This window comes from Heloderma suspectum, chromosome 5, assembly GCF_057233095.1.
Source record: "Heloderma suspectum isolate Gila_16-S chromosome 5, 16-S_ref, whole genome shotgun sequence".
NCBI lineage: Eukaryota > Metazoa > Chordata > Lepidosauria > Squamata > Helodermatidae > Heloderma > Heloderma suspectum.
In genome coordinates this window covers 49,436,888-49,463,710 of record NC_139462.1, presented here as the reverse complement: position 1 = coordinate 49,463,710, position 26,823 = coordinate 49,436,888, and the positions used below count along the sequence as shown (strand labels likewise).

The window sequence follows — 26,823 nt, the reverse complement described above, 5'->3', positions numbered from 1 at the left end:
CGACTGGAGTCCACAGGGAGAAGAGCCATAAGTGTGGTGGCCCCCTTACTATGGAACTCCCTGCCTCTGGAGATCAGGCATGTGCCAAGACTGTGCTATTTCCAGGGCCTCCTCAAAACATCTTTATTCCAGGAAGACTTCCTTGACTGACCAGTCATGGTTTTATCAGAATTCTGTTACTTTAAAAAAAAAATAGTAATAATTTTAAACATGATGTTTTATTATTTTATCCTATTTTGTAACTTTTATTGTTCACAGCTCTGGGATCTGTCTAGATGCGGAGTGGTATATAAATGTTGTAAATAAATAATAAATAGATAACAAGTTTATTTACATTTTGTAAACAGAAAAGTGAACAAAATAAAACATATTAAAAAGTAGATGGAGTTAACATGAGATGTATAGCTATAGTTTACATGTGGATTATGTGTATACTACTATTCAGAGAATCATGGGTATATTCAGAGAAAGAAAATAAGCAGGCAACTAATATTTTGCTCTTCATATGGTGCTCTTTTTAAAAAAGTCATGAAAACATATGAAGTTTAAAATGTAGACTCAATATATGGAAGGACACTGTGCAAAATGACAAATGCATTGTTGAAAATAGCCAAATAGCATTTTTTCACAGGTAATAAAAACCAAACCCATGTCCATGAGGTAATATCTATTGCTTGATTTATGTTCAGAGATCATATGGATGAGTATAATTTTTGACAAGCTGCTTTTTTCCCATAGTTTTGGCATATATAGCTTTGCATGCTACAGAGAAATTCTGCCATGTTATCTTGGTTGAAAACTATGTGAATACACAAAGTTAAAAATAGAAGTGATGCTTAGCAGACATTAAATATTTTTAAGAGACAGAGGTACTGTTTCACAATAAATGGACTCTAGCTTATTGGGAAGCTGTTGCTTATTCATGGGTAGATCTTGTTGTCTTTCCATGAGTATGCAAGCAAAAACTTGGCATTTTGTTTCAAGACAATGATGATAGCATTTATTTATTCCAAAAACATTCTGTTCACTTTAGCTTTATGAACTTCTTGTTCTTTAGTTTTATGAACTGGAAAGAATTTCAATAGAAACTACAATTACCAGAAAGTGTCTTAGGAACACCTTTCATATCAGCTCCCATTGATTCACTGAACCCATGTAGATGGTTGCTTAAAACACAACATGGATTGAGCTCTGTGTGGCAAGCCATTTGTAAGAGTAGTTTCCCACACATTTGGGACAAATTTTGACAGTACATGCCAGTACATCTCACGTACATGCCAGTACATCTCATTTGGGACTCAGGAGGAGGTGTATATTAAACATCTAAAAGCTACCCAGTTTGAGGATCCATTCAGAAACATGGCTTAATACATGGAGTTCTGTTTACGCAGTTATGTTGTTGCTGCATATATGAAGTGGGCCATAATATATGCTAGAAAGGTGATGACTGGCTGCTAGATTCCCCATACCACTGGAAAATAGCCAATAATTTTCAACTTGGTGTGGTGTGCTTACAAGATAGCATAGAGTAATTACGTACACAGCTAGATCTCTGTGTTTGTAATGATTCATCTTAACACTTGTATTGCAGCTCCTTTTGCTGCTTCCCTTCCTTCCTCCTCTCTTTTAATTTTCATTTGCGTGCTAGAGGCAAGATGCCTCAGTTTTAACCAGAGCATACACTTCAGAAATTGATAGCTCCCATACCACTGCAGCAATTGCCTTTCTCTAATGCGTTCCCAAACAGAAATGCTGAAAGAAAATTCCCCTAATAGGGACTGCAACATTCTAAACTTCGTTTATCTCTATCATATTTCAATGTGTGTTGACTTTCCTGACTTCAACTAGTAGATCCCTATTCTGATGATGATTGCGGATTGAACTGAACACAGATTGAATTGGTTTACCTGAATCAGCTGCTGTGATCAGCATTATATATTGGTCCTTTTTTTCTCGGTCCAAGCTCCAAACAAGGCGGAGCTCCCCATTGGCTGAAAGTGTAAAGGCGCCATCTTCATTTCCGCCAATAAGAAGATAGGTCAATTTGCTATTTAGGCCTTGATCATCATCCCTTGCTATAACCTATAGAAGCAATGAAGCACACCATAACAGTAAGTATGTATGAAGAAATGTGCCTTTGTTTCTCTAATTCCCATACAACTATTTCTCATATATGTAATGAGAATTGGCCTTGTGCTTAACAGAGCAAATAGCAAATACATCTATTAAAACTGATTAAAAAAACAAAAGGACCTAGTACACAACTAGCAACTCCTTTAAAATACACTATTTTTTCCCAGGCAGCTGCTGATGTCAACAAAATGTAGCTTCCCTAATTTGGAAAACAAATGTTAAAACGTATCCATACGAAAAGATTCAATAACACTTCAATAACTACAGCAATACCTTAATCTAAAGCAAAGAGAATCTGAAGAGAAAGACGGCGGTCAAGATGAAAATCAGTCTAGTCTATGCATAATGAACTGGCAACAGCTAACGCAATTATAGTTATCCAAATAAAAGCACCTCCAGCCATTATATGTGCCATTTAACTGTACAGAACTTGCAGTGTATGTATGTTCAGCATAATACAACTTACTATTTATTACTTTCTCAAATGTACTAACCTGAAGAATGGCCTTCGGTAATGTTTCCAAATTTTCTGGGACATTTACAGAATAGGGAGAGAGCTCAAATGTAGGAATGTAATCATTAACATCCATCAGAATAACGCTGAGTGTAGTGGTATCCATCCGTGGGCTACTTCCACGATCAGCTGACTGAACTGTTAATGAATAGGAAGGCTTTTTCTCTCGGTCCAAAGGTTTAGCTACTGTTATTACCCCTGTGACAGAGTCAATCCGAAACGCATTATTAGTATTTCCACTGATGATGGCATAGCGAACTTGCCCATTGGAACCCTCATCTCCATCTGAAGCAAATACGTGGATCACATCTGTCCCTGTCAGAATATTCTCTGGAATTTCAATTTTGTATAATTTTTGAGCAAAGATGGGGTTATTATCATTGATGTCAAGGACTATCACAACTACATCAGTAGATGAAGAAAGAGATGGTTGTCCTTTGTCTGTAGCAATTATAGTCACCGTGTAATTAGAAATTGTTTCTCTGTCAAGTTCTCCAGTGAGCCTTACTTCTCCATCGATAGTACCAATACTGAATTTATTTCCTAAGGGATTTAACAGATTATACTCAATGTAGCTGTTTGGCCCACTATCTGGGTCAGTTGCTTGGGCTTTGAATACAATGGTGTCAATAGGTGTATTCTCTGGTATGTAGGTCAATTTAGGAGAGATAAAACTTGGAGGGTTATCATTCACATCAAGCAGAATAATAGATACGTGTGTTGTGCTTGTGTATCTGGAAGCTGGAAGAGAAGCCATATCGTGAACTTGAACAACAAGGCTGTAGAAAGATTGGCTTTCACGGTCCAATGGCTGCCTGATGCTCAGAACTCCATTTTTGTCAATATTAAATTGGCCTAGGCTATCTCCAGAGGTAATACTGTAGGACAATTGTGAGTTAGAACCTGAAAAACAAAAGAGAGAGATGTAACTACTCCAATCTTTATGAACATAAAGCAAAATAGTAAACCTGAATAGTTCCCTCTTCCATCGTTACTGCCCCCTTCTCATACGTGGAGAAGTGGGATCATGCCTGCTGCCCCTATCCTGATGTGCCCACTGCCTCCACATCCCCAACATCACTGTGGAAAGCAGATCCTTTGTGCTTATGACTGTAAGACGATTATCACAGGGACGCTTGTTAGAGGTGTATTAACAAGGCCCATGGGGCTGCTTTTTTCCTGAAGTCTTACATCATGTACATGATTGGCCTCATTTGGAAAAGACATATCATTGCTTTAAAAAAAAGAAAAGAAAAAAGAAGATATCAACTAGTTGTTTTTTCAGTTCAGGGTTATCCTGACGATAATCTGACAAAATGGGAAACTCCACAAAGAATGCCAAAGAGTAAAAAGCAATGGGGTAAGCACAAGAGAAACAACCATGATCAAATTTGGTGTCACTGAATTTCTTTGAAGAAGGACCTACATGTTGTCCAAAACACTTTGGAGCTGTTTATTTTTGTGGAATAAAATGCCTCTTTTTTTACCCCATTGCTTTTTGCTTTTTTGTTACCTTGAAGATGCCCATAGACCAGATTAGGAGCCCCATCTGGTTTGATATACTCTAAGTCAGTATCACAACCTATATCCAACTTTTGCTTTGGAGGGGCTGGGACTTTGATAAGGCTACCAGCTTCTGTTGAAGACAAAATAGTTGTTAAGACTGAACTGAATTTTAGCAAATGTTGTTTATCTGGGATATATCTGAAAATAACTCTGAAAATATTGATTGCCTAATACTTGTAAAGAAGAATGGTCTAACAGAAAATTAAGAGTTTCCACACTGAGAAATGGACTAAGCTGACAATGATTCTATGTTCGGATTCCAATCATATGATTGATAGAGCTTCTAATTGGATCTTTAATATGAATTAACTCAGGACATCTACTAAAGTCATTAATCAGAGCTCATGGATCTAATCACTAATTATCAATAGACTCACCAGGAGAAATTTCAGACCCTGTATTAGTAGACATGGCAGGACTGAAAAAAACTCTAAAAATATTTGTCTGTTAAAGGTGATAGTGTGCTCATAACCTCTGTTCTTTGTGACTTAGTTAAGACCATATTGGAATTTAAAATATAAAATTAAAAACCAAAGTGCAATAATGTATAAAGATTAGCAAGTTAAGAAGAATTCTAGTTTGCAGCAGAAGAAAAAGTCTGAAAGTAGGCTTTACAAAAATGCATATAATATTTTACTAATATAGCTTTGTTTCAGAATACAGTATCGTAATACATTTCGTACCTATATATGAAAGCACATAATGCAAGAAATAGAAGAAAACTAACTGGAATATGGAAAGATTGATTTACACTGGACTTGTGAAAAATAGGAAAACAGGATTAAAATTAGGCTGAAGCAACTGTAACACACCGATGGGGATATTTATTTAGAATGTGATTGGGGGAATCACTGAAGCGTTGAACAAATTATAATTTTGACCTATGTTTATTGGTTTTCTCATGGGAAGAGAATTTTACAGAAAAAACGATGACTTATGAACATACTATTCTGTGTCCGGATGTCACTGAAATATGACAAATAGGGCTTACTTCAACAAGTAACTACATGCAACTAAAATATTTGTTTATGCATATAAACAGTGATATTAGGTTGTGTTACTAAATAACAATGGTGCAGAAAATCCATGGTGTGACTCAACCACGCTGTATATTGGCAATTGAATCAGTAAAGCTTTTCTGGCATAAGCAAGTTTAGATCACAGCTCATGAGTGATCTGTTGAGAACTGTATTCTGAATCGTTATTGGAGGGAGCAATCCTATGGCCGCTAGTCAGCGGCTAGATGGCCATAGGATATGTGCTTTTCCAAGGACCGACCTCAGAGCCCGTATTCCAAGGTCGGTTCCCAGAGAACTGACCTTCCCCCCTTTCCGCGCTGCCTCACAGGCAGCATGGGACAGCTCCATGCTCCGTGCTCGCAAGAGGAGCGTGGAGCAACCAAAACAGGGTGTTCTGGGGTGGGGAAGGCGGAAATACTGGTATGACACATCCTATGTGTCGTCTGTCGGCCTCCTCTCCTGCTCCGCCCTCCTGCGGCTAGTCACTCAAAAATGCAGGGCAGGAAAAGTGCAGAGGGAACGATCCCCTCCGTGCTTCTCCTGCTCTGCATTGGATAGGCAGTCACCTCCAAGTTCAGAGGCGACCGCCTATCTGCATAGGATTGCACCCTAACTTGCTTTTGGAGAAAAAAGAAGACAGTGAATATTTGCAATTATTTTGCAGCAGTTCCTAAAGGGAAATAAGTACATATTTTTAAGACGTGCAGGTGTTAGGTATGCAATCTTAGAATGATGTTCAGTTGTTTGCTTTATGGAAAGTGAGAGTATGAGAAACATATACCTCATTCTTGCACTACTTTGGTCAAAGAAGCAACACATAATTTTGGTAACGAACAGTAGTTTAAAAAGAAAGAACATTATGCATCCTGGCTTCAGTGGGATTTCAGCAGCCTAACTCTATACAATATTGCAGTAAAACTGGTAAGCAACTATAAGCATGCTATACATCAGGAAAATATATGGTGACAGTTAAAAAACCCAGAACTCATTCTGTTTGTATTATTCATTATAAAGTCAACCCAATGTCTATTACTTTCTCATGTCCCTGCATTAATGGCTGAGACCTTACAGCACTAAATAAATAATGTGGAAATTTTATCTGCCTAATTGGTCATAAAGGCTGAGGTTTGCATTTAGTGGATTTTATTTTCTATCCTGCCCTTCCTAAACATTCTATTTTTTCACTTGGTAGAACATGATATTAGGTATTGATACAGTCAAATGCTTTATTCTTTGTGCTAATACTTCTTAGGAGCAATCTGAGGTTCTTAGGGAGTAAATTATGCCCTGTAACATGCAATGTATTAATCATAGTTATTTATTATTCTAAAGCTAGAGAGATACTATATCATTTTAGTGTATATATAAATGAAGAATTAAATAACATTCTGCATACATTTTACGCCACACATAAATTAATGTTTCATCCAATATTTACTTTACACTTAGTATGACTCTACAGACAAAAAAATGCTGTGATACACTACAGAACCATATGTAAGCTACAAACTGAAAATGAAAAACCACCATATTTATCATCTGGCAATTTATTAGCTGGATGAAATTTGTCCATTGATTTAAACTGGGAAAAAGAAAGAAGATCAGTTCAACTGCATGGCTGAGCTGGTGCAATTGCTTGAAGTATTCTGTCCCTTAGGGAATGTAAACAGTGTGTAGTCCAACTACTATGAGGGAAAGGAAAGTTGTCAATTTGACTGGGATTAAAATCCTGCATAGGGAATGGCAGATGACTGGGAAGGGAGTTGCAGAGGTGGAGATTCTAAAGGAAATGGACCACAGAGGAAAAAAAGACTGATACAAGGCTGTAGAGTTGACAATGAACTGAGAAACAAGAACCTGAATTGAAAATGAAGCTTGATGAAAACAGGTGACTGAGGCAAGAAATTTTAATTGGCGAGGGGGCTCTGAAGAAATTCACAGCGCAAGATGAGGAAGGGAAATATGTAGTGATGTTTGAGTAACTCAATCTTTGCAAATTCTTATATGGAATTACCTGATCCATACCTCTTGGACTAATGTGCAAGTCATAACTTAGCTACCCTCCAGGTTTCACACTTCTCCAATTCTTGGTAGTTTAAATGTATCAGAATAGGCATTTAAGCCATATTTTGAGAGGGAGGGGAATACCCATTTAAATAAATATTTTGAGACAGAACATGCATTTAAAAACATTAATGTATCTAGGGGTGTTCATTGATCTAGCACCATTACTGGAGGCACAGCTCTAGTGGGTTGCTGCGCTCATCAGGAGATATCCTCCTGGTGAATCCTAAGATTTCAGAGGTCCGTTCCATGATGGTTCAGAACAGGGTCTTTTGTCTGTCTGGAATTCCCTACCACTATAAATTAGACACACACTAATCCTTCTGGGTTTGGGCACCTAATGAAAACATCCCAACAAGCATACCTAGAAAGGTAATCTTGTCTTCAGTAGACAGTAATGAAGCTATAGTATTTTGTTATGTAGATGCTATATACCTTATACTGTATTGTTTTGGACATTGCTAAGAAATTTCTTTTCATTTAAGTGATTCATAAGTATCATTAATAAATAAGTAAATAGATATTAAAATACATACTTAAATATGTATGAGAGTGGGTCTTTTTATAAAAACAAAAATAACAGATTAATTAATCCAGAAATTAAATGAAACAAAATTAAGGGTAAAACATGCAAAAATAACACACCATGGAAACAGTCAGATTCACCCATTCCTAGCTGTTTGCTATGGGTAAAGGGAAAGAGGAGTAGAGCTCCAGAGACAGCAAAGCCAAAGTAGGCATTAGACTGAAAAGCCACAGACCTGACAAAATAACAAATGATGAATTCATGGCACTGATGAAAGGAGGAGCCAAGGAGAAAGCCGGACTAGGGTTAATGGGTGAGAATAATGGGGCTGGCTAGCTGCTGGTGGCAGTTGGTGCAAGGAGCTCTGCTGCCACGAGTTAGAAAAGTGGACAGGGGAAAAAAAGAAAATGCAGCAAGCCACCAGCGGTAAGCATACGGTGCCAAAAGAGTTTGCAAAACCCCTCAATACCCCCCCCCCACTTTCACCACCTGCATGCCCAAAATGAATTTTTCATGAGGCAGTGAATTGTGTGTGGGAAATCACAATGGCGTAATTGAAAGGGATGAAAAAAATGAGCTGGAGATGCTGGCATACCTTTTAGCATCACAAGTTGGGAGGGGCCATAACTCAGTGGCAGAGAAGATGCTTGGTCCCAAAGCCCAGCATCTCCAGTTTAGAGACGTATGAGAAATGTGTTTCAGTTTGTTTTTGCTCAGGATTTACCCAGTTCATACCTTCCAGATCGAACACGGGCTCGAGCACAATCTGCACAATCTGCAATTGAAGTCCGTATATTTCCAAGCTTGCAATGTGAGTCGCAGACCAAAAAAAATGTGTTCAACAACATGCATACATTTGAAAAATACGCATCAAAAAAGCATAGTTTTGAAAAATGTGCACAGATATGCTGTAATTGATGGGATAAGAATGCGTAAATTTCAAAGATGTGCACAACTGATGTGTACATTTGGAAAAAATACACACAAAAATATGCATGGATTTTCATGCAAGAAGAAAAAACAACAACGCTCACAATTTCTTATGGACTTAATTCGGAATGAGCTTTGAGATGGAATTCGGAGAAATTCAGTGAACTCGAGTTTGGTTGATTCGCACATCCCTACTCCGGTTCAAAGATTTTAGGTAGATGTGCTGCGGATAACTTCTGCCTGAGACTGGAGAGCAGCTGCCAGATAGAGTGGTCAGTACTGAGCTAGGTGGACCATATTCATAGATTCACATCAGTTGAACAGTTGGTTGGAACTAGATTGAATAGTAAAATACAAGACAAGATGCCAATTCCATCAAGTACTGTGAAATTATGTTTCTAAGTGGATGGGTATTAGTTTTCCAAAAGCATTTTTGCATATCTGGGCATCAGCTCCTGTGCATAGTGCTTTTGCCTGAATTTGAAAAACTGCAAATATTTTTTAAATGCTGTGTTTGAAATTTTTGATTTTTAATGATACTGTGCATTTGACATTTAAAGTTGAATCAAACTTTATAGAATATGGTTTATTTGTTCAAGATTTGAAAACTAAAGTTAATTGCCTTTATCTGTGTTTTGTTTATGCAATGTTATTGTATATTTCTAAAAATCCCATACCAATGTGAATAACTATTGTTTTCTGAGGGTGTGTTAAAACAGAAAAGTGACAATGGGTATTTAGCATCTGAACTCTCCTTCTATCTTCATCATTGTTTATAATGGAAAAAAAACAGGAAATTAGCCAGAATTCTGGCAATGTCTTATTTCTAGGTTCATATTTTAAAGATGCAGAACCAGACAATGTCTTAAGGGCAATACGTTTTAAAAAATAGATTGTTTTCTCTGGGCTATTTATTTAGGCATGCAAAAGGCAATTCCATGCTTTTGATCAGTATGTAGGAAACATACTGCCTCAGTGCAGACAGATCTATTAAAGCTTAAATCACTGAAATCAATGGGACTTAAGTGTCACAAACTTCCTCCAGACTGGGGACATAAATTATATACTGTATAATTTGGAATAATATCTTGTTGATACAATTATATTAAAGATCGAATACTGCATGTTATATAATCTGTGGCAGGCCTGTACATGCTCAAATAAACAATTCTGATAATAAATATTATGAATATATAAGTCTCACAAATCAACTTATGTATAAATGTTCATAAGACATATACAAAGCAATGTCCTGGTTCGCACATCATGGCCAATTTCTGGGTTGTTTAACCCAGGAATTGGTGGGGGTGTGCAGGAGCAAGCTAGTGCACCACTTGCCGCTTCAGTTTTCAATTAACAACGCAGGAACACCCCCTTCCTGGATTGCTTCATGATGTCCGAACCCAGAAACTCTGAGTTGTTTATGGGTTTAAAAAGCCAGAGTTAACTCAACAACAAAACAACCTAGGAATTGGCTGTGATGAGTGACTGGGTCAATGGGCTGGATCTAGAGTTCTCATAAGTGGAACTCTGCTTATGAGATGCTCCCAACAGGGAAAAGGGAGAAAACTACTTTCACTGATTTATCCTTCCTGCTGCAGCCCCCTAATAAGAAGGACTAGGGAATCACTGGAACGGTGCGGGAAGTGGTGTGAGTGGGGTGGGAGTCTGCAGGGTGATGGGGGATTTGTCAAAAATCAGCTCCCATCACTTTTCCCAGCAGGAACCTCAACTATATCTCATTTTCTTTTGTTAGTGGAAGGGTCACTGTATTGGGAACCTACCAGAAGATGAATTGTGCTTCGAGGAGATAGGTGTGACCTGTCACAGCTTCCCTTCATGCCTTTACTCCCAAGGAAAAAGCTTGGACACAGCAGCTCCTAGAAGCTGCCAAGCTATAGGGCTAATTGCTATGAGCAATGATGGGAATATCCCTTTGCTAGGACTGGATGGTGATGCTGCATTTCCTACAAGTGTAGGCAATCAGCACAGGTGGGATGGATTAAGCCTACAGGACAGACTGCTGCATGGTCCTGCTAATGGACTATGAAAGACAGCGGGAGAAACAGGAAGAGTGGCTGGGTGACCAGTCAGATGGGCGATTAATAAATTTAATAAATAAATAAATAAAGAGAGGTTGCCAGTGGATGTCTGGTGTGAGAGTCCACTACCAATAGCTGCTGACCTCACTGGTGCCTCTCTCCCTCTTGTCTCTGGGATTCCAGACCACTGAAGCCGGAGTGGTGCTGTGACCGCAACCTGGAAAGAGACCCAGTCCACCAAGGGAAAGAAGATATAATGCCTTTGCCCGGGACACACACCACAGTTTGGGACCAGTTGAATGGATTACAGGTGTTCATATATGCAATGGATAAAACCCAGTGGGTCTATTTTGTAATATTTATGTTGGCCAATAAAGCCTTAGGGCAGCTGCCTGCCTTGATCTGCCTTATGTTGAGTAAAATCAAGAACCAAATCACTTTGGCAATACAGTCACTTTGGATCCAACCCACAGAGAGTTATAAGTTAGCCTTGAAAGTTATAAGTTGGAGTGAAAAGTGACCAATATAATTTCTTAAAAAAATGAAACTGCTGACTGAATTCTCCGAAAGTGACATTTGCCTCTGTCCTCCATGCAGAGGATCCTCACAATAGTTTGACATTTCTTAATATGTCAGATGCCACTATTCTAGACTGTTAAGGTTGATGTTTGTTACAAAGTTTATATATTTATTTGTAACTTTATAATAATAACTCTTGTTTGCTCCCTTATGAGATAATATTCACTTTGTGTTGTTAAAAATAAAAACATTTATGTGCAAATATACTCTAAAATGCACACATTTAAAATATGTAAAAGTACATACCATCATCTGCATCAGTAACATTGAAAATAAGGATAGTGGATCCTGGAGGTAGGTTCTCCATCAAAGATGTGCTGTAAGAAGCCATACTGAATACTGGAGAATTATCATTTACATCTAATATGTTGAAATAAACTCTGACAGTGGTAGACTGTCCACCTCCATCTTCCGCACGAACTGTAAGAATGTAATATTGCTGCACTTCATAATCTAACATACAAGTTAAATTAAAAACTCCAGTGACTGGATTCAGGAAAAATGTTCCATCTCCATCATCTTCACTCACAGTATACGTGATTTCTCCATTCACACCTGAATCTTCATCAGTAGCTAAGATGGCTGCCACTAAAGAACCTAGAAAATAATTAGGGATTTATTTATTTATTATAAAGCAACATGGGTCATCCAATGGAACAATTTGGGGAAGAAAACAACTGGCTCCTTCATAGAAACAAGCGCCTCAAAACATATTTCTATAAAAGCCATTTCTTAAGTACCATTGATTTCAATGGAAGAACTAAGCCTGATTTCAGTTCTCCCACTGAAATAGAAAGGACTTAAATGTGAACCACTTTAAGAGAATAATTTGTGCTCCAGAACCTTAGTTAATAAAATTTTAAGATATGTGCTATCCATTATTATGACTATGCCAGTATAGCCCTGAACAGGGTCTAAATGATTAGGAAGCTGGCTTATACCAAGTAAGACCAATGGGTCATCTATTTCAGTAGTGTCTACACTGACTGGCAGCCGCTCTCCCAAGCTGCTGGGGAAACACAGTCATTCAATGATAAATGAATGGGCTGAATCCTCAAAGAGGGAGCACATGTATTTAAGGAATCACCAATCGATGATGCAGTCTATTACCAGAAAAAAATAAATCGTATTTCAGGTAGTTAAAATAAAATGTCTTATTATTAAGGGGGAAAAAAACCTTTTGAGCGATGACCATGTTTCAAAATGGCCTACTGCTTTATTTGCATACAGACCTCTGTCAGCATAATTCTGCATCTCTATGCCTTTTTTTAGATCAATAAAATACTCTGCACAGAAATACAGGAGGATGAGCTGGATAGCCCCATCGAGAGCATCTGGGTTAAAATAAATGGAGCAAAGAATAAAAGGACATGGTGGTCGGAGTCTACTACCGGCCACCCAATCAAGGAGAAGACGAGGATGAAACTTTTGAAAAACAAATTGCCAATGTTTCAAGGAATCGAGATGTAGTAGTAATGGGCGACTTCAATTTCCCTGATATTTGTTAGGAGACAAATTCTGCAAAACATGGCCCCTCCAAGAAATTCCTGACTTGTGTTGCTGATAACTTCCTCCTACAGAAAGTAGAGGTAGGAACTAGAGGATCAGACATCCTTGACTTGATCCTAACCAACAGAGATTACTTAGTGGATAAAGTAACAGTTATGGGAACTCGGGGAGAAAGTGACTATATTATATTTCAGTACTTGGTTCTAAAGGAAGCAAAAGCTGAGTGTAGCCAAATGCGTACCCTGAAGTTTAGGAAAGCCAATTTTAATAAACTCAGAACAATGATCAGTAAGGTCCCATGGCAAGTGGCTCTAATGAGAAAAGGAGTCCAAGATGGATGGGAGTTTTTAAAAAAGGAAATTCTCAAGGCACAATTACAAACAATTCCAACAAGAAGAAAAGGTGGAAGACAAGAGAAGAAGCCAATGTGGCGTCACAAAAACCTTAGAGAGGACTTGAAAACAAAAAAGGACACATATAGCAAGTGAAAGGAAGGCCAAGCTACAAAGGAAGACTAGAGGCAGGTAGCACAGAATTGCAGGGATGGCGTCAGGAAGGCTAAAGCTGAGAACAAACTGTGGTTAGCGAGGGAGGCTAAAAGCAACAAAAAGGCTTTCTTCAGATATATGCATAGTAAAAGACAGAGGAAAGAAATGGTGGTTCAACTATTCAATAAGGATGGCAAAATGATAACAGATAGCAAAGAAAAGGCAGACGTGCCCAATTCCTACTTTGGTTCAGTCGTCCCCCAAAAGATAGTCTATGCCCCCCCCCCCAGCAAAGGCAAAGTACAGGCTGAAGGGGCAGTATTGCAGCTTGAGATTGATAGGCATATGGTCAAGGAACACCTAATGACTTTGAATGAGTTCAAATCTCCAGGGCCAGATGAACTGCATCCTAAAGTAATAAAAGAACTGGCAGAAGAACTCTCAGAACCACTGTCTATTATCTTTGAGAAATCATGGAGGATGGGTGAAGCGCCAGATGACTGGAGGAGGGCTAACGTTGTCCCTATCTTCAAAAAGGGCAAAAAGGAAGAACCTGGGAACTACAGACCAGTCAGTCTGACATTAACCTCTGGGAAAATTCTGGAGCAGATTATAAAGCAATCAGTCTGTAAGCACCTTGAAAACAATGCAGTGAGTACTTGAAGCCAACATGGATTTGTCAAGAACAAATCCTGCCAGACTAAACTGATCTCATTTTTTGATCAGGTAACCTCCCTTGTGGAGTGTGGGAATGCTGTGGACATAATGTATCTCAGCTTCAGCAAAGTTTCCGACAAAGTGCTCCATGATATCCTGATGAGCAAACTAGCTCAAAGTAGGGATGGCGGAGAATTTCTCCCCGAAACTTCGGGGGGCCGAGCGCCAACGTGTTCGGCCCCCCGAACATGTTTTGGGGAGAAATTCTCCGCCCCCCCTCCCCCCGCCACCCCCCCGGGACGAGATTTACCTTGGGCGGATCTTCCTGGCGGTGGCGGCTCCGGCAGTGGCTCAGCGGCGGCGGCTGCCAGTCTTCCGACCGGCTGCCGCCACCACCATTTCCAGGTTAAAAAAAGACAAAAAACAAAAAAACGTGATAGGCTACGTAAAGATTTACGTAGCCTATCATGGCTAGATTTTAAAAAACACCGTGATAAATCTTTACGTAGCCTATCACGGCTGACTTAAAAAACAAAAAAACAAAAAATGCGCATATGCAAATGGCGGCAGCTATGGCCGCCGCCATTTGCATTCCTTATTTTCGCCATCTTAGTCTACGTAAATGTTTACGTAGACTAAGACATGCCAAAATAAAGAACGCAAATGGTGGCGGCCATGGCTGCCGCCATTTGCGTACGCGCGTTTTTGTTTTTGTTTTAAATCAGCCGTGATAGGCTACGTGAACATTTACGTAGCCTATCACGGCTGACTGCAGGGATGCAAACGGCGGCGGCTACGGCCGCCGCCATTTCCGTCCCTCCTAGCCAGCGGCCAGATGTCCGGCTGCTGGCAGAGCCGGCCGGCGGCTCCGCAGAATCGCTGTGGAGCACAGCTGGCCGGCCAGGATTCCGGGGGAAGGGACGGAACGCCTCCCCCCCACCATCAACATAATCCGCGGAAAGGTAAGTCACTTTCATATATCCCTACTCAAAGTGGGCTAGATGAAACAACGATCCGGTGGATCCACAGTTGGCTACAGAATCAGACTCAAAGGTGCTTATCAATGGGACCTTCTCAAACTGGGGAGAAGTAACGAGTGGGGTACCGCAGGGCTCAGTCTTGGGCCCAGTGCTCTTCAACATTTTTATTAATGACTTGGATAAGGTGGTGCAGGGAATGCTGATCAAATTTGCAGATGACACAGAATTGGGCAGGATAGCTAATACCCTGGAAGACAGAAGCAAAATTCAAAGTGATCTTGATAGGGCAGAAAACAACAGAATGAAATTTAATAGGGATAAATGCAAAGTTCTGCACCTAGGAAAAAGAAACCAAATGCACTGTTACAAGATGGCTCAGCAATACTACAAGTGAGAAGGATTGTGGAATTGTTGTTGATCACAAGCTGAATATGAGCCAACAATGTGATGTGGCTGCAAAAAAGGCAAATGCTATTTTGGGCTGCATTAACAGAAGCATAGCTTTCAAATCCCAGGAAGTACTAGTTCCCCTCTGCTCAGCACTGGTTAGGCCTCATCTGGAGTACTGTGTCCATTCTGGGCACTGCACTTTAAGAAGGATGCAGACACACTGGAGAGGGTTCAGAGGAGGGCAACAAAGATGATCAGGGAAACAAAGCCCTATGAGGAGAGACTGAGAGAACTGGGCATGTTTAGTCTTGAAGACTGAGGGGAGATATGATAGTGCTCTTCAAGTACCTGAAAGGCTGTCACAGATTAGAAGGCCAGGATCTCTTCTTGATCATCCCAGAGTGCAGGACACGGAATAATGGGCTCAAGTTATAGGAAGCCAGATTCCAGCTGAACATCAGGAAAAACGTCCTGACTGTTAGAGCAATACGACAATGGAACCAATTACCTAGGGAGGAGGTGGGCATTCCCACACTGGAGGCATTTAAGATGAGGCTGGACAGCCATCTGTCAGGGATGCTTACCTGGATTCCTGCATTGAGCAGGGGGTTGGACTCGATGGTCTTGTAGGCCCCTTCCAACCCTACTATTCTATGATCATATAACCTCTTCTGGTCTCCAATGCACAAGTGTCAAGTACTCTTGATATGTACTGTGAGATTTCAAAAGCTCAACACCTATCACTCCACTTTCTGGTTTTGAATGTTTTTCTATACTTGAAACAAAGGATTGTATAGCACTGCAGGCATCACACAGGTGTTTTCACTCACACACATCCTGTTCTTATGCCAATCAAAGAAATAAGAGTAACAGAGTAGACTTACTCCCCCTCCCACACAAAACTTGGGGAAAAGAGATCTGTGCTAGCCAGCTCCAATGTTCAAGCTAATAGCTAGATAGTAATTTGGATATATCTCTCTTCCTCTCCTGAGAGCTGCTACTCAAGTAATAGTTGAAGGATTTTATGGGACTGTGATACACAAATGAGTTAAGACAGGGTTTCTGACCAATTAATCCCATTGCCTGCGTAATACTTAAATGGGATTGAATTGGTTTAAATCCAAGAACTGTTTTGTGGAATGTGATGGAACTTAATATTTTCAAAGCACCACAAGTTATCACAGCTGTTAAGAGGACATTAAAGTAGGGGCTGAAAGTAAAACAATGACTTCTTCTATTTACCTGGAGTGGTATCTTCTGGTATGTCAAAAGAATACCATAGTTTGGAGAACCTGGGTATATGATCATTCACATCACTAATAGTAATGTTTATTCTCATATCTGAAGACTGCAGGCCATCATCAGCACGAACCAGCAGAGAATATTTGGAGCGGCGTTCTCGGTCCAAACGCTTCGTGGCTATCAACTCTCCTGATTCTGGATCGACATGAAAGCTATCATCTGCACCACTGATGATAGTGTAAGTGACCAGAGCATTTGCACCCTAAATAGTAACAACAGCGGCTAAAGTAATTTAGTTTCATCCAAATCAACAGTAAGCCATTCCATTTCTTTCAAGAACTTGTTTCCAAACGTTTAAGCAGAAACATTTTAAAATAAAAATGAAACGGTGGATTTCAAATAAAGACCTGGTCTTTATCCCAGTAAATTATATTTCCCCTTTTTATAGTAACAGGTATCCAAACAAGTTAAATAATACAAATATTTGAAATTGTTATACTGGAGTGGAACCTGTCTGTAATGTCCCTGGAGGGTCCCTGAGAGAACAGGTTCCCTCTACAAATAAAAGTCTTTTGCGCAGAATAAGACTGTAGTACCTACTAGATTTATATATACTAACATTGAACATATAAAAGAGAAAGATGCTCCATCACAAATGTGAATGTATTAAATGTGCGAAAGTGGAACAGAGCTAAGCCTTGAGGACAGCCTACACACACAAGTATAGTACATAAGTGTAGTACTTATGTAGTACTCACAAATACTTCTTTGTAGGGTTGATCTAAGGTGAATGTTAGCCAAATATAGTAATCAAATTCGGTCATATGCAACATTATTTTATATATTTAGAGAATGCATTTTAAGGGAGCCTTTCCCTAGTCTTGTTAGTGGCATCCACATTTTTGCAAGCATACATCACTACAGATTTCAAGTAGGCATTTCTGTATGTCACAGATGGATAAAACCCACAGATGGATAAAACTACACAGAAACCATGGCTTGCAAGGCAAACACAGAGAAAGGGAAGAAATGCATTCGAGATTGGACTGTTCCTTAAGCTCCCCTTTTGGCTCCCCAGTATTTAAGAGACTTCTGCCTGACACATTTATGAAAAATTGCATGGATCTCTACTTGCAGCCAAAAATGAAACACTTACTCTCCAACTCCCACCTCCCACCCCCTTACTCTTCAGTGAGAGGAGGAAGCTAGGATGGAAGTTTAAATCTAGCAACATGGTTATGAAATTTGTGTAGTACCACTATTCAAAGAAGTAATAATCTCCTACCTCATCAGCATCCATCGCTGTCAACTGCATTATTTTAGACCCATCTCCTATATTTTCTTCTACTGTCAGATCAAGCATATCTGTAGGAAACACTGGTGGGTTGTCATTGACATCTTGAAGAGTTATTTCCACCTATGGAGGAGGCAGAAGAGAGAAAACATCACAATTCATGTTGTATTAAATATAAGTGCTACCAGTTACTTAAGTTTACATTAAATTACATAAATGGTGCACAATGTAATGTTCAGGAACTTTCCTGAACAAAAACATCAAATAAAGTTTTTTGTTCACTGTGTTAAAAGTCCACATTGTTATGGGACCTTCCCAGGAAAGTTTCTAACCTACACAGAGCTAATTTGACTTGTTGATAGTAACTGATTTTAAATGGTCCTAGTCTAGTTTACATTGGACATGGTCCACTGATTGACTGTCAATGTAATCCCCCAAAGTTGGTCCCTGGAGGGCAGCTGCCAAGACCTGGGGCACAAGATCATTCAACCATTAAATGCTGCCTGACATAAAGATGAGGTGGTGTAAAATTCTCTCTGAAATGTTTATGTATTGGCATGTCTAAGAACTAAAAAAAGAGTACTTTTAGTATTAAAGTGGGTTCTGGTTGTCGTTTTTGACTGAGAGAGTTTTGGAATTTTAAAAGTTAATATTAGAAGCCTGTTGTTTTTACCATGCCTTTGGAGCTACTCCTGTCTTTGCATCTAAACCCAAACATTTTATTTTTCACAAGTTCTGTTTATATACTTTACAGACATTAATGGCACCATTTGAAAAATTTGCCAAAGCTGTTTACTCCTTTGTCTATGTAAGCATGATTGTTTAGTTCTCACAGGCTTGCTGATGCTCCATTTAAAAGGATGAGAGCTTAGATTTCCACTCTTAGGTAGACACATACTAATAACGTCCCAATAAAGACAAGACAGACAACAGCTGGTTTATATCTATAGTGAAAGCAAGAGATTCCCAGAGGGCTCAAACCAATAAGTGGTCACCAAAACGTGAAGACCACCAAGGAGATAATGGTATGGCTGGGATAGAGCTGCCTTCAGCAAACATAGAAAGCAGATTGTTTAGTAAGAGAAAAAAGAAACAGAGTGAGGACAACTTAAAAGGCAAAGAAGGTAAGTGGACTGACAGACAGAAATGTAATTGTACTTCAGTAGCTCCATCATCCTTCACATGATTTCCCTCAAGCTATTTTAAAATACATGACTGAAAATGATCCAAGTATAAAAATCAACACTCATATCTTCTAAATGTGTGCTTTTCATCTTCTAGCCTTCCAACAAATTTGCATATTGTATACTATTTGGGGTTTATGAACAACGCAATGCAACAACAGGCTTGTTTGATCAGGAAAGAAAAAGTGAACATATTTTTTGTATTGTGAAATGAAGAATCAAATCTCAGTTAAATGCAGTTAGTATTAATTTAATTAACAGTGAGAAAACAGCACTGACCTATACTGTCTAATTTATATCCCCATTCACTATTATGTATTTCTCTTTCACAGTACACCATCTATGGTGGGGAACCAGGATTTTCCTACTCTCCTACCACTGTTCTGCAACTACATACATAGGCCCTACTTATAGCCAGTGTACGGATCCAAGTTAAATTTGGGTTGCAGGCACACTAGGGGTGGTGCAGGGTGAATGATTGCCGTCCACTGGACATAGACCCAATTTTGAGGTACTTAATAGGGCTCCACTCTCACATATACCCTCACTTCTCCTTGCAGCTCTACCAACTGCTCAATAACACCCCTAGTTCACCTGAAGCTCACCCACCCATCTATACAACCCAGTCACAAAACAAAGCCTTCCAAGTGCCAACTCCACCAAAACAGCTTTCCCCAACCTGGTGCTCTCCAGATGCGTTGGACTACGATGCCCAGCAGTCTGAACCAAATGCTGGGAGTTGTCACCCACTATATCTGGAAGGCACCAGGTTAGAGAGGGCTGTTTTAAAGGTATCACCCACACTGCTGGATGATCGGTTTTGGAAGCAGCACTGAAACAGCCTTTATTTGGGAGCAAATAAATCAATGAACTGAGCATGAACTAATTAAATTAGATATAAATAATGACCTCCTTGGGTTTGGCTCTCATATGCCAAATCTGCACCTGGAGACTTCAATAGTAAACTTAAAACTTCTGAATGTAAGAATTACCATAGGCATTGCTGATACAGCATTAAATATAGAGCCCTAAGCAGAGCTCTAGAATTAAACAGCTTTAATTTTCAAAGAACTATACTGCCTGAGAGATTCATTGTTAAACAAAAACAAAAAACTGCTGCAGTATTCTGAGAATTAATTTAAACACAACAACAATCCTAAGGACACAGCAAAGGAAGATGAAGGACTGCTCTATGTTATCGCTGCCAATCAAGTCTTGGCCCTTAAATGAACACAGCTAGAGCAAGTAGTCATGCTACCAAATCTATTACATTTCACCAGATCCTGTTTCAAGGCACAGCAGCTGTGAAGCTCTGCAATTTATTTATTAATACCATATATATCATGCACAGCTAATGTTTCAGCTACAAGTTGACATTTTACCACCAGAACCCAATTTCACAATGTTCAATTGTCCTTTGTAAAAGGAATATATATATAAATAATCTTGTCAGTTTTTAAGTTTTGTCTGGCTAACTTTGCACTTTCAAGTTTTCTTTTTCTAAGGTAGCTGTTACCAGCATAATTTGCTATATTATAAGGGAGAATAAATGGTGAAAACCCATGAAGCATAAGGAGAATTAATTGAAAGAAAGGCTACCTGTCTGGCATTCAGAATGATTAAAAAGAAGGAAAAGGAAGAATAACAGATGACTGTCTAACTTATCCTGAAAATTCACTGCACCTCATAAAATACAGCAGTAATAATTCATGTTGAAATTGCATTTAAATTCAGGGGACTAATAAGTTCATTTGAAAAGAAAAGAAAAACCAATTAAAAGCAGGAGAACCTGAATTTTTAGGAATGTTTCAGCAGCCTTTTTTTAAAAGACATTTTTGCATGTGGCATCTAACAATAAAAGAGTTTGCACAGCTGATTAATGTGTGATCGTTAATGTGTTGTCCTCTTAGACAGCACAAATAATGTAATAAGCGCATCAACTCTGCATTACAAACATACAAAAAGAGGGGGAAATACTTTGGCACATAGTCATTACATTTGATGTCATTGAAATAATTCAGTCTTTCAAAGGAATATAAATTGCATTTCATTTCACCCCAAAACCATTGTTTGCTTTTTCATGATGAATACAAACTGGGATCACTTTCCTATATACCCCTGCTCATGTCTGTTTCAACTTAGATTTCAATCAATGAGAGCAAAGCAACTCACACCACCTCTTCATACATGCACAAATACTTAGGCTGGGTGGGTGGGGCATGGGTCCAGCATGTCCCCACAGGTTTTTTACATTTGATCAACTTCCCTCCTTGAGGGACCTTAAAGAACTTTTAATTAGGATATTCTTTCCCCACCTTGAACAACTTAGAATGTCCATGTTTACCATAATAAAATGTCCATGATGGGTGGGAAGTGGGATAAGTGTCAGGGGCACTTCACTGGCTGAATACAGCCCTGCTTCAGAGTTCTTAAATATGGCGTTCCCATCCCATTTAGTTCAGGGTCACCTAAATCATTAGTCCCTAAACTCCCAATGGTTTAAAATGGGGAGACTTGCCACAAGCTGTATGCACATGAGAGTATTTAGTTTCAGTCTGACGAGAATCCACAATATCTTAAAAAGAAGTCTGACTGAATTCGATACGACTTACTCCCTAGTAACTGTGCATTGGATTCCAACTATTGGGATGTATCCAATGTGATTGATTTTTGCTGAAAGGCTTTTTGATCCAATGGAGGCTCTCCGCAGATAGAGGAGGCTCTCCTCTCCAGTCGGCCTCCATGAGCAGAGGATGCCAAATGCGACAAAAGAGAGGGGTGGCACTAGCTTGCTCCCTCTTATCACATCTTTTCCCTATTCAGGTGCAGAATGCCTGAATAAGACTTGTGTGTTTGACAAAATGGTGAAGAGATCTTGTGCCTATGAAGTAGAAACAATACTAGTTCCTTTCTCCAAAATCTTTTCAGTTGCCTAGAGAAAGCAAGGAAACAGGCCACAAAAATGCTGACCTAGCTTATATGTGGCAAGCATAGTTTGCACTGGCAAGACAAACGTCTATTTGAAAATCCTTTCTTCTAACCACTATGTCCTTCTGCATGTGCTTCATCAGAGCATTACAGACAGAATATGATCTAGGAAGAAAGGGGCCGCCAGATGTCTTACATATATTTATTTGCACACTAGTAGTATTTTATTATAGAAAAAATTCAGAGGAACCTAGTTGGATGTTGGGCAACTCATAGAATCATAGAATAGTAGGGTTGGAAGGGGCCTATAAGACCACGGAGTCCAACCCCCTGCTCAATGCAGGAATCCAAGTCAAAGCATCCCTGAAAAGTGGCTGTCCAGCTTCATCTTGAACACCTCCAGTGTGGGAGAGCCAACTACCTCCCTAGGTAATTGGTTACATTTTCATATTGCTCTAACAGTCAAGAAGTTTTTCCTGATGTTCAGCCAGAATCTGGCTTCCTGTAACTTGAGCCCATTATTCCATGTCCTGCACTCTGGGATGATCAAGAAGAGATCCTGGCCTTCCTCTCTGTGACAACCTTTCAAGTACTTGAACAACGCTATTATGTCTCCCCTCAGTCTTCTCTTCTCAAGGCTAAACATGCCCAGTTCTTTCAGTCTCTCCTCAAACGGCTTTGTTTCCAGTCCCCTGATCATCTTCGTTGCCCTCCTCCGAACCCTCTCCAGTGTGTCTGCATCCTTCTAAAAGTGTGGTGCCCAGAACTGGACACAGTACTCCGGATGGGGCCTATGTCAGATTTTTTTAGAGTAGTAAAAAGCTTTCATCGGTGGATTGGGACTTGTATGGGGATATCTGCTGATGTGACAAATATACATACATTTACTACTCCATCACTGTGTCAGGGTGCCACAGATATGAACATGAGGAAAAGGCCTGAGGAACATAGTTTAGGTGGAAGTAGAACAGTATATTACTAAGGGGGTAGAAGTGGCTTAAGACGTTACTTTAGATCTAAATGTAATTGCATTCATAGCATATGCTGCTGAACCTTTGTGAACTCATTGATATGGTTTCATGCAATGTTCTGCTGAACTAACTGGTTTGCTAACACCACTGGCTTGGCTTGCTGACATCACTACATTGTTAGCCCGACATTGGTATTGTAAGATAGCATAGAGAGTACCTTGCATCTCTGTATACTGGCTTTGCTAGAAATAGTAAGTTGGAACAGATAAGGTAAGTGAGAGCTATCTAACACAATTAGCTCCAATTGTATTGATTTTAGATGTTTAGGGAGCAATCCTATGCCCCCTAGATAGTGTCTGGGGGGGGCATAGGGCTGTTCGGATTCTTGGATCTGAGGTCGGAGACACAGCTCTGACCTTGGACCGAGGAATCCAAGCTCCTTTCCTCCTTCCCCTCGCAGTTCATACAGAGAGAGCTGCATTGGCTGCCTCTCTGAGGTCTCAAAAGTGACCTCGGAGAGGACGGAAAGGGGGCGGTTCTGTGGATGGAGAGGGGACTGGGGAGGCCAGCTTACAAAGGATCTTCTGGCCTCCCCAGCCTCCTTCCTTCCTACTCTGCAGAGCTCCAGCTAGACAGGCAAAAAAGACCGTCTAGCAAAACTGCAGAGCAGGAGGAGCACAGAGGTGAAGATCACCTCCGTTCTCCTCCAGCTCTACATAGGATGCCCATCAGCCTCCAAACTCGGAGGCTGATGGGCATCCTGATAGGATTGTGCCTTTAGGCTTTGAAGACTCCCTGGTCAACTGATATCAGGGCAGTCTTCCTGTTCCATCATCGAAGTCTTGCCCTCAACTGACTGGAAAGTTTCAGGACTTGCTTCCACCTGAAGATTGGAGTATTGGCCATCGTTCTTTGCTGAAGGTGTCAAGTTACGTTTCAGTGAGCCATTATTGTTTGGCATTTATATTGCCTGTAGTGGTTGGAGCCTTGTAGGAGTTGTATCGTATGGTAGCCCTGTGGGCCAACACATTATATTTGTAATCAATGAAACTGAATTGCACCTTTTCTCTTTTGTGGTCTGGATTTCTGTTTAACCCTGGTAAACCCTTACACTGACATGCATCAGTGCTAAATTTCCCCCACTCCACCCCTAAACATGTAAGTTTTTGCATCACACTTTATTTTCATTTGATGCAGTAGTGGCTTCTGGAAATCTTGTGAGATGCCAAGCTCATATAAAGGCACAGTATATTATGCCTTCCTCTGTGAGGCAGGAAAGGATACATGCTCATGCTTAGACTTCTATTCCATAAAATATTCATATAAGCTTCTCTTTTTTCTCTGAAGGAGCTGGTCCTGCCCCTGGTCACACCATTATAAATAACAATATTTATCTAGATATATCCAGATATTGGGGATACATGGGCTGCCGCTGAAGACATCTCGGAAACTTCAGTTAGTCTAAAAACAGCTGCGACCAGCCAAATGGAACATATCCTACCAATTATGAAACAACTGAACTGTCTGCTAGTCCATTTCAGAACACAGTTCAGTGTGCTTACCATTATAGTCCAAAATGGCTTCGATCCCAAGTATCTAAAGGACTGCCTTCTCCCACATGAACCTGCCTATAAACCAAGGTCATCTTTGGAGGCCTTCTTCTGGGTGTACCTGTCAGTTGAGGCAAAGTGGATGGTGACAGGAGAGAGGGCCTTCTCAATTGTGGCACCTTCATCTTTGAAATTCTCTCCCTAGGAAAGCTCACCTGGCACCTATTCTCATATGTTTTTGGCAACAGGTGCAGACCTTTTCATTCTCCTAGGCGTTTAAAATTAGTATTTGAATCACTGTTCTTATGTTTCCATTAGTCTTCTGTCTTAATGTTGTTTTATTCTTTTCATGTGCTATTTGACTTGAAGTATTATTTGTCAGCCACCTTGGAAGTAGAAATACTGATGTGTTGGGGTGAATAAAATATACAAAAAGTACATTAAATTATATTTCATTTATTCCAGTGACCCTAAGAACCTGGGCTCATGGTTTTACAAATAATGAAAGGAAAGTGATAATCTTACATCCTGATATATATTAATATATTGCAGGGTAGAGTTTCAGATGCCTAATCAGTAATCCCCACTTAACTAAAGTCAGAGGTCCTGATCTGCTCATACAGGACCTCTGACTTTAGTTATCAGGCTGCTCATACAGTAACCATATTTCTGCATCCACTTACCTTCATCAAATCATGTGGCTTCCATCCACAAGGGATGGAACAGAACACCTGGGCATACTGGGACCTGTTATATCCTGCTACAGGGAAACAGCAGGAACAGGAGTTGCAAGCAGGTTCACACAGGTGCACACAAAGACACAATATGAATTGTTCTGTCACCGCAATGTCCAGTGGCAGAAATGTTGCTTCATCAACAGCTTCTTTTTACTGCTGGTACAGGATTACAACACAGCCTTCACTCACCCACTGAGAAAATAAAGATCCAGAGCATCATCATCAATCCTGTGCCCAGTAATCTTGAGGACAATATTTTCCAGGGCATAATTATTCCAACTCCAGAGGATAATTTCTCTACCCACCAGGCTACATCTCCTATGAATGAATCAAACTCAGCTGTCTATCCTAAATGTACCAAATTGTAACACACCATCATCACTGTAATAATGGTCATTTTTTAAATCTGTCTTTTGAAATTATTATTTAATAACTCCCATTTATTGTAACATTCAAACTTTACAAAGAAAACAAAGAAAAGAAAACAAATTATAGCACCTTCTTTTCAAAGGGACCACTGGGAATTATACAGCCTGGGGTCTGGATCAAGAGTTTCACTGCATCCAGAACACTTCATCATATAGCATAGCCAATATCTATTCTGGTTTGTAAGTGACTCATGCCTGAGCTATGAAACGGCTATAATAAAGAACGTTTTTACATCAAAATGCCAAATGTTGGCAATTTAATCTTGATTCCATGAGCATACAAAGCCTCTGAATCCAGCATATTGGCTAGCCTTGTCAGGCAACCTATTACCTACTGTTGGTAGATTGAATAATTGCAAATAGGTGGTTCAAGTGGTCTTAATAGATGACACAATCACTGTGCTTGGATGGGAGGCATGGACGTGCTATTTTTAGTAAGGTACAGTAACATTTTATCTCCTTGAGTGAAAAAACTCATCATAAAGAAAAAAGGACTTGTTAACTTCTGTGGCATGGGAAACCAAATTATTGGTGGGTGAAGAAATGCATGTGCCTGATAAATTTTATCCCTTTCAAACTGTGAGGAAACACATGAATAAACATCACAGTATACACAGCCACTTAGATACTATTATTTGTACCATTTAATCTTAACATACTCACCATAAATTTGCAGGCATGAAAAGAAAAATTCTGATACATTGTCTAACGAAATAAACACTAGATTCAGGGATTGACCCAACCCCCTCTGTTCCAATGTATACTTCCTGCCTTACATTCCCAAACAAAGATGCACTTTGTGTTTCTTAGCTTGGCTTTCCTGACTGAAACAAACTCATTTATAAGTCTAAATATTCTGTCAAATCAGTTTGTGCAAAGATTTATAGTGGTGCTAGGTTAAGCCCCTTTGGGGCAAGCGGAGGAGGGAAAGGCAAAACATAAATCTAAGCACCGTTTCAATTTCATGCAAGCCAGCAACACAGACAGTTTTCCACTTACATCTTGTCTGTGGCTCATGCGTGTGGCAGGCACTGCTTTTATTCTACAAACTAAAATGATTATTTCTATTAATCAGCAAGTATCACCTAGCAG

The 26,823-nt window shown here is 39.7% G+C and overlaps 1 protein-coding gene across 1 annotated transcript in view; it reads right to left on the bottom strand.

The window, feature by feature from the left end:
- FAT4 (FAT atypical cadherin 4) overlaps nucleotides 1-26,823 on the bottom strand; it is a 174,544-nt gene that overhangs the window by 65,235 nt on the left and 82,486 nt on the right. The window contains exons 3-7 of the mRNA XM_084859759.1: nucleotides 17,925-18,056; nucleotides 16,640-16,901; nucleotides 11,620-11,970; nucleotides 2,628-3,550; nucleotides 1,908-2,082 (exon numbers count right to left, since the gene is read on the bottom strand). Of these exons, the coding sequence (XP_084715885.1) occupies nucleotides 1,908-2,082; nucleotides 2,628-3,550; nucleotides 11,620-11,970; nucleotides 16,640-16,901; nucleotides 17,925-18,056 (1,843 nt within the window). The remainder of the gene's footprint in view (nucleotides 1-1,907; nucleotides 2,083-2,627; nucleotides 3,551-11,619; nucleotides 11,971-16,639; nucleotides 16,902-17,924; nucleotides 18,057-26,823) is intronic.